Below are 8,812 nucleotides of genomic sequence, written 5' to 3'. Positions count from 1 at the left end.
ATAAGTAATCAACAAATTAAGATAAAAGGAAGGAATCCAGTTATTTGAAATCATGACTAATACATTCAGAAAGTGAATTCAATTGGAAAAAATATGTATGTTAAATTTAACTTGATATTAGAGAAAAGAATGTTGTAAATAGCATTAGAAACTATACTTGGAAGCAAAGCAATCTAAAAAAGTTAAGTTGATTTTGTGGAAATGGTATTTTGCCTCTACCTTATTTTATATAAATTTAATGAAGGGCTAAATATATGTCATTTTAGACAAAATAAAGAGAGAGAAGATATGGAAGAGATTAACCATTTTAGTCATAAAAGCCATCCATTAAAGCTCCTCAGCTCTGAGACAATTGTAGGTGCTAGTGTCAATGGTGGTGAGGAGAAATCAGGATTGATTGGCTGCTATGCATGTGAAAAACCCATATCAAGTGGTTTTGCATATGCTTGCATCCAATGTCATTACTTTCTGCATAAAGCATGTGCACAACTTCCACACACTTTCAATGACCCTTCCTTATATCATCAACATCTAACACTTACTGATTTGAATGATACAGATTCCAAATTTTGGAGTTGTAATGTGTGTCGTATTCGAAAGAAATCTACAGTGTTTTCGTATGCATTTCTTAAGGATAACACATACATCTTTACAGCTTGCATTGATTGTTGTGTTGCTAGGATTGCTTGCAAGGCTGAGGCAGATGCTATCAAGGAGGAGGCAAAGAAGAAGGTTAAACATGAAGGCCACCCACAACACACTTTAAGCCTCAAATTAAGACCTGCTGCATTTCGTTGTGATGCTTGCAATACTTATAAGGATGAAGGCTTATCCTATGAGTGTGATAGTTGTGATTTTTGGATCCACAAGACTTGCGCTTCCTTAGCACCTACCATCCAACTACCCCATCACCCCAATCACAAACTGGTTCTCGTCTATTCGCTTCCAGAAATTTTCTTTAATTTCTCATATTATTGTGAAACTTGCAACAAATACATCCAGCGAAATGAGTGGTTGTATCATTGTGCAAATTGTAGATTTTTTGCACATATAAAGTGTGCCTTGAATGCAGAACGTCCTTCAACTCCAAGGTAAATAAAACTTCTTTACTTTCTTTTTGGTTTGTGTTTGTGAATGCTGGTGTGTGTTTGTGAATGCTTGTTCTAATCAAGATTATGTCGTTTCAGAGATGGAGATGGTCTGAGTACTGTTGATGAGGATGAAAATGGTTTGCTGCATTTTCCCATGTCAGACGCGTTTACAGATCCATTGAAACTACTACATTTTGAAAAGATGACTCGAGATGATGATGAAACAACTAATATTAACCATTGGAGTCATGAACATCCACTAATCCTTCATGTTCAACCTCAACCTAAACCTAACAACACGTCTAGTTGTAGTGATACAATTGAGGTATGTCACGGGTGTGTACGACCCCTCTCCCTTCCGTACTGTAGTTGCAAAGATGGATGTTCATTCACTCTCCACAAATATTGTGCCGAGTTACCACTCAAATTACAACATCCACTTCACCCAGATCATTTGCTTGCCTTGATAAACACAAGGTGACATAAGAGCTACTATAAATGCACTGGTTGTTATAGCATTAGCAACACATTTTTATACAAATGTGAAACTTGTGAGTTCAACCTCGATGTGAACTGTGCATTTCTACCCAACACCATTAAACATAAATCTCACAAACATCGTCTTATCCAAGTTATCGATCCTAAACCTATTTGTAACGCATGCAACAAGTGGTTTAAGGGTATAAGTTATGCTTGTAAGTCTTGCGACTTCTTATTAGACATGTTTTGTGCAATGAGATCGCCAGATTCCATTGGTCATAGGTATTGCAAAGGACATGAAATCCCATTGACGTATCCCCCGGTCATGGATCACCCGGATGATTTCTATTGTGATATTTGTGAGGAAGAAATGCACCCCAAGTTCCCCCTCTATTATTGCGGCAATTGCAAAAATTCTTTTCACCTTGATTGCATTAGTCGAATCAATTATTATGCAAACATTTTCCGTGAGGGTACCTCGAATGATTCACGTCACAAACATCCATTAACATTTGTTTGGAGAAAGAAAACGCCCAAGTATGTGTGTTCTAATTGTAATCAAGATATTAATGGTTATTTGATCCTTGAATGTCGGGCAAGAGTCTGTAATTTTAGTATTTGTTATGATTGCCATATTAATAAGTACTAAATCATAAATCATGTAATACGATTAATAGGAAATAAGGAAGGGCCCTGTCATTGTTTCCATTAATTATTTCTATATGTTGGTTTTCACTTCCTACGATATTTGCTCATAGCAATTACATTTTCAATTTGTATGCCTTCTTCAAGTGCGACTTAAATAATTTTGGCTTGATTCTTATTTGAATGAAGAAACGACATGTCCAGTAAGCAGATAAATTGTTATCCTGATGCTTGGGGTGCTCCAAAAATGATGAGTTTCTAATAGATATCAACCTTTAACAACTCTATAATCTATTCAAATTACCGAAGAATTCTTATTTGAATTCTATAAATAAATTCAATGCCTATTTATTCATACAATATATTGCTCATAAAAACTAATAACCCAATGCCTATTTATTCATACAATATATTTTTCATAAAAACTAATAACCCACATGGCTAAAGGCCATGATTTTCTGTAATGCTTATGAAATCCTAAAGCCTTTCAAATACCAATGCTAAGTAGGAAATGATTGAAATTCGAATACATGAACTAGTCGGCCATTGGAGACTTATAAAAAAACCAGAACCTTGATGTAATTAATGCATTATATAATGGAAATTGAATACAATGACTTATGAGTTTTAGTTACATAACATGAGGAATCACATTCAATCTCCAGTCAATTATATTTGAATTAGTTATATGCAAGAAGGTTAATGATACCACATTGGTTTCCTAGGTCTTTGTGATCTTTTTGGTGTTTTGAATTCGGATGTCGTAGAAAAACCATACCTTTATGTTTTGGTAATAATATACATATGGCCACATGGAGTATTCTTTATTCTATCCTAAATTGGTTGCTCCATTTCCTCAAAATGATTAGCTTTATACCAAAACCTGCAATCAAGCCTTCATTTGTTGATTTGCTTAATGAACAAAATTCTTTCTAAATATATTTAGAATGTTTTATAAGAAAGCAGACTAAAAAATATCATCTCTAAACCATCAAAATACTTGTAGACTAATTGGGGTATGGTTTAAATTTGATTACCCTTTGGTGCTGCTCCACTTTTCATTTTTTTTTTGTTACTTGGGGTTGCTTTGTTTCTCGATTTTGCTTAACATTTGGGGATACTCTATTTTTTTCAAACATAAAGACCTAAAGAAAATTGGAGTTATGTTTTATCTCATACTTGAATTCCTCCTTTATTCCGACTACCTCATCAATCAAATTAAGGGTTTCGATTTAAATGTTAATATGCTATTGAAACACAGATAGATAAATAATAAAACATGCCCTGAGAGCTCTTTTCTTAAATTTATTACAGAAAAAGATGGATAATTGAAAAAACACACTAGGGATTTAGCTATTGTTTTGATCTTCCAACATTTTTGTTTTTCTATTTTGTAATGGCTTTAAAAGCCTTTTTGTTCTTGAATAAAGGTGTGGAAAATTATGAGTTGAATCAATTAATTGTCATCACTTGCCTTCAACAAGTGGTATCAGAACGCAATTCCATTCACGAGAGTGTTCAAGAAATCATTGCTATGGGGGAGGAAATAAGACAGTTTCATGCTCCCGGTGTACCCTAATTCGCTAGAGATTACGACCATTGTAGTATGGTAATGGAAAATCTTCTCCAATATAAAGAATTTTGGCAAGTGGTAGATGAGGGCAGGATAGGGGAGCAGAAAACAGCGACACAACAGAAGAACTATGATGAGAGAAAGCTTAAAGGAAATGCTATGAAGCACACAACAAAACAGATAAGGGATGCTATGAAGCTCAAATATCAGGGAAATGCTAGAGTAAAACAAGCTCAATTACAGCGACTCCGTAGGGACTTCGAGATGCTAGAGATGAAAGCAGGAGAAACTGTTACCGACTACCTTAGTCGTGTCATGGTCATTTCAAATGATCTACGAAATGCTGGTGAAGACATGAGTGATGTGAAGATCATAGAAAATGTACCAAGGACTATGCTAGAAAGTTTCAACTTTGTGGTTTGTACCATAGAATAATCAAGGGATCTTGATACCATGATAGTAGATGAGCTTCAAAGCTCATTAAGGGTACATGAACAAAAAATTAGAAGAAAGGTGAACGATGAAAAAGTCCTAAAAGTTGAAAACGATCAAAGTACTGGAAAAGGCCAAGGTAGAGGGAACACAAATAGAGGAATAGGGAATGGTCGAGGAATATCACAAAAAAATAATAGGCCATAATTTGACAAGTCTCAGATTGTATGGTCTTCCACCCACAATGGGGTTTGATCATTTCATCCAATATCAAAAAGAACAGGATCTTCCATGTGTATGTTTCATTCCGACCTCAACGACTGGAATGCCTACGAGTTAGTGATGATTCTAAGACTTAAATTTGGCATAAGAGGTTTGGACACGTCAACCACAAGACTATCAGAACCATGTTGTATAAACAAATGGTGAAAGGACTACCCTCAGTTGCTGAGAAGCATGCTATATGTGAGACCTGTACGTGCCATTGGAAAACAAAAAAGAGAGGAGATACCCAAGAAGAGCAAATGGCATGCAACATAGAAGCTGTAGTTGATACACACATACTTATATGGGCCCATCACTCCTGTCTCAACCAGCGGAAAGTGGTACATACTCATGTTTATTGATGACTAAACTCGAAAGTCATGGGTTTATTTCTTGTCACAAAAAGATGAACGTTTTGAAATGTTTAAAAGTTTTAAAAGATCTATGGAAAAGGAAATTGGCATGAATATCAAGTGTTTGAGAAGTGAAAGAGAATGTGAGTTCACCTCAAATGTATTCAATGAGTTCTGTGAAGTTCAAGGCATTAAAAGGCAGCTTACAGCCGCCTACACCCCACAACAAAATAGGGTTGTAGAGCGATGAAACCCAACTCTCATAAACATGGTTCGATGCTTATTAACAGAAAAGTCAATGCCTACGTATTTTTGGCCAAAAGAAGCAAGGTAAGCGTGTCATGTGTTAAACAGGTATACGAGTAGGAGGCTTGAAGAAAATGTACCAGAAGAGTTCTGGACAGGGTCTAAACCAAGTGTTGAGCATTTTAAGGTATTTGGATATATATAGGGTATGTACATATACCTTTCCATTTACGAACAAAACTGGATGCAAGAATTCACAAGTGTGTGTTTTTGGGAGTTAGCCAAGAATTAAAATCCTATCGATTGTATGATCCATCAAGAAAGAAAATTTTGATCAGTAGATATGTGATTTTTTAGAGTAAATTACACAAATAGTCCATATTGTTTAGGGTAATTTGCATGTTTGTTCCCTAGCTTATTTTTTTTAACTCGGAAAGTCCCTATTGTTTGTTTTTGCTATGCGTTTGGTCCATGTATTACCTAAAAAGACTATTTTGCCCTTAATGTTTTGATTTATTTAGATAAACATACCCCCAACCCCACCTCCCTCACCTTATTTTACCTACCCCACCACTCTTCCATATTTAAATAATAATATTTTTAGGTAAGAAAGGGACCAAGCGTGTAACAAAAACAAAAAGTAGGGACCAAACGCGTAACAAAAACAAACAATAGGGACCTTCCGAGTTAAAAAATAAGTTAGGGACAAAACACGCAAATTACCCCAAACCATAGGGACCATTCATGTAATTTACTCGATTTTTTATGAGGATGCTACTTGAGATTAGTCTAAAGAGAACCAGAGAGCACAAGAGCTAATTATAAAAGATGATGAATATGTTCAAAGGAATCAACAGGAAAATGAAAATGTAGAAGAACCACAAAGTCCTCCAAATTCAACACAAAAATATGATGTTGAAACAGGCTCATCGATTTATGGCATGTCCCAAACTGAAATTATACATAAAGATCCTAACAGTCCCATCTCAGATACTCAGAAAATACACAGGATCAAAGCACACCAACACCCCAACCTGATTCAACCATTCACACTCGAAGACCACCCGTGTGGATGAATGACTACTACACAAATCAAGAACTTTTCAATGAAGATGAAGCTGGTCTTGCAATATACATTGCCACTAGTGACCCTGTAACATATGAAGAAGCCTACAAAGATGACAAATGGGTACAAGCAATAAATGTTGAGATGACTGCCATAGAAAGGAATCATACATGCGAATTGATTGTCCCTCCAGCTGGAATCAAGCCTATAGGAGTAAAATGGATGTACAAGACAAAAATCAATGAACTTGGAAAGGTTGGCAAGTACAAAGCTAAGTTTGTAGTCAAAGGATATGCCCAATGGGAAGGAGTAGATTATAGTGAAGTTTTAGTAGGTCGTTGGGACACGATCACAAATCTAATAGCAATGGCAGCATAAAGAAAGTGGAAAGTATACCAATTAGATGTCAAAAGTGCCTTCTTTAATGGTGAGCTCAAGGAAGTGGTACATGTCATTCAACCAAAGGGTTTCATAAATAAGGGAGAGGAAGACAAGGTGTACAGGTTAAAGTGTGCACTGTACAGATTAAAGAAAGCTCCCCGATGTTGGTTTAATAAGATTGAAGGTTACTTCATACGTGAAGGGTTCAAGAAAAGCAGCCATGATGACACACTGTTTGTAAAGAAGGTACAAAATAAAGTCATCATTGTTAGCTTATACGTTGATGATTTGATCTATACTAGAAATGATTCAGTGTTTTGTGAGTCATTTAAAAAATCTATGCAACGTGAATTCAAAATGACCAACCTCGGCAAGATGAAGTTCTTCCTTGGTGTGGAAATAAACCAGAATTAAGAAGGAATTACATTGTGTCAATCGCAGTATGCAAAGGAGATCTTACAGTGTTTCAAAATTTGGGAAGCAACTGGTGTAAAGAATCCAATTGTTCCGGGTATCAAACTCATGAAGCTCACAACAGGGAAGTATGTGGATAACACTAAGTATATGAGTCTTATAGGAAGTCTCATGTATTTAACATCGACACAACCAGATCTGATGTATGTGGTCAGCTTGCTAGCGAGATTTATGAAAAACCCAATAAGGAACACATGGGTGTGGCAAAGCGAGTATTGAGGTATTTAAAGGAAATATAAATTATGAGTTGCACTACAGGAGTGATAAAAGTCAAAAGCTAAGGGTGTTCACTGATAGAAATTATGCTCATGATCTAGAGGAACAGAAAAGCATTTATGGGTATGTGCTCCTGTTTAGTGGTGTTGTAATATGTTGGAGTTCACGTAAGCAAGAAGTAGTCACCATGTCAACAACCGAAGATGAATATGTTATAGTCACAACATGTACATGCCATTGCATATGGCTGAAAGGACTGCTTGAAGAACATGAAGAAAAAGCTGGAACAGTGGAGGTTATGTGTGATAATTGTTCAACCATAAAGCTATCAAAAAACCTGGTAATGCATCGAAGAAGTACAAATCATATAGACATTTGTTTCCATTACAACATAGATTGGTAAATAAATATGTTATCCAACCAAAGTTTTATAGATCAAGGAGAAGCTAGCAGACATTATGAACAAGCCATTGACTTTGAATGCATTTTAATTTATCAGGAAGGAAATCGGAGTGCATGATGTTAAAAAAGAAGCTTAATGTTACTTGTATAAGGGAAGGAATTTATTGGGATGATCTCTATGTTTAGGTTAACCCACTCTTCTTTTAGTCTACTTGAAATAAGGCCTAAGTAATTAGTTAGTTTGACTTGGTAATCCCTATTGCTCAGTCATATCCTTCTTTTGGTTTGTAATGGCTATAAAATGCCATTTTGCTCTTAAATAAAGATGTGGAAAACTGTGAGTTAAATCAATTTGTCATCACTTGTCTTCAACAAGTCCCCCCTTTATTATTGTCACAAATGCTAAAATTCTTTTCACCTTCATTGCCTTAGTCAAATCGATTATTATTCAAACATTTTCAAAGAAGGTGCCTTAAATGATTCCTATCACAAACATCCATTAACATGTTTTAGGAGAAAGAAAACGCCCAAGTACGTGTGTAATCAAGATATCAACGGTCGTTTGATCCTAGAATGTCGGGGTAGAGTCTGTAGCCTCAATACTTGTTATCTATGTCATCGTAGGAAGTAATGAATCCTCAATCATGTAATATGATTAAGAACTAAGGAAGGGCCATTGCCGTTTTTTCCATAAATTATCTACACTAATAAATAAATATTATTTTTGTCAAATGTCAAATTCTCATTGAATTTGACACATGTCATTTTCTGAAAAAAGAAATTAGTTATTTTTTTTCCACTTTTCGTTTTTGTGATTTTTTCCTTTTCTTTAGTCAACTTCCACCTATTAAATATAATCTCATATTAATTAATTTTATTAATATACTAGGTGTAAGACCCGTGTACACGGGTTTATTAAAAATACAAATTTAATATCAATATTTAAACATTAAATTTAATATCAATATCAATTTTAGAGCTCTCATTAATTATAACATTTATTTCATTATAAATATATCAATTCTTTTTCAAGGAAGCATTTATTTTTCTCAATATTATAACCGAAATAAGTATGATATGTGAACAAATCAGAAAATTACATATGGAAATAAATAAATTCTAAAAATCTATTAAAATGCCATGTGTCCAAATCAATGAGGACATGACATGTGGCAGAAAATGAGTTTTA

The 8,812-nt window shown here is 34.9% G+C and overlaps 2 protein-coding genes across 2 annotated transcripts; both read left to right on the top strand.

The window, feature by feature from the left end:
- Positions 1-266: 266 nt before the first annotated feature.
- Positions 267-1,725, top strand: LOC111890495 (uncharacterized). The gene is made up of 2 exons (XM_023886601.3): positions 267-1,091; positions 1,188-1,725. Exons 1-2 carry the CDS (start codon positions 289-291, stop codon positions 1,570-1,572), a joined length of 1,188 nt encoding a protein of 395 aa, XP_023742369.1. The 5' UTR covers positions 267-288; the 3' UTR covers positions 1,573-1,725.
- Positions 1,726-5,106: 3,381 nt separating this feature from the next.
- On the top strand, positions 5,107-7,760 carry LOC111890554 (uncharacterized). The gene is made up of 6 exons (XM_023886663.1): positions 5,107-5,168; positions 6,075-6,413; positions 6,675-6,777; positions 6,973-7,073; positions 7,264-7,620; positions 7,721-7,760. Exons 1-6 carry the CDS (start codon positions 5,107-5,109, stop codon positions 7,758-7,760), a joined length of 1,002 nt encoding a protein of 333 aa, XP_023742431.1.
- The last annotated feature ends 1,052 nt before the right edge of the window (positions 7,761-8,812 follow it).

This window comes from Lactuca sativa, chromosome 6 (assembly GCF_002870075.4).
Source record: "Lactuca sativa cultivar Salinas chromosome 6, Lsat_Salinas_v11, whole genome shotgun sequence".
Classification (NCBI taxonomy): Eukaryota; Viridiplantae; Streptophyta; class Magnoliopsida; order Asterales; family Asteraceae; genus Lactuca; species Lactuca sativa.
This window is presented reverse-complemented; position numbering and strand designations above follow the sequence as displayed.

Bases quoted from the DNA above. Each gene is read 5' to 3' on its own strand.
- LOC111890554 (XM_023886663.1), top strand. From the start codon at position 5,107: ATGGTTCGATGCTTATTAACAGAAAAGTCAATGCCTACGTATTTTTGG. The intron at 5,169-6,074 runs GTAAGCGTGTCA...GTCCCATCTCAG, and splicing joins TTTTGGCCAAAAGAAGCAAG to ATACTCAGAAAATACACAGG. The intron at 6,414-6,674 runs GTACAAAGCTAA...TGCACTGTACAG, and splicing joins GAACTTGGAAAGGTTGGCAA to ATTAAAGAAAGCTCCCCGAT.
- LOC111890495 (XM_023886601.3), top strand. From the start codon at position 289: ATGGAAGAGATTAACCATTTTAGTCATAAAAGCCATCCATTAAAGCTC. The intron at 1,092-1,187 runs GTAAATAAAACT...ATGTCGTTTCAG, and splicing joins GAACGTCCTTCAACTCCAAG to AGATGGAGATGGTCTGAGTA.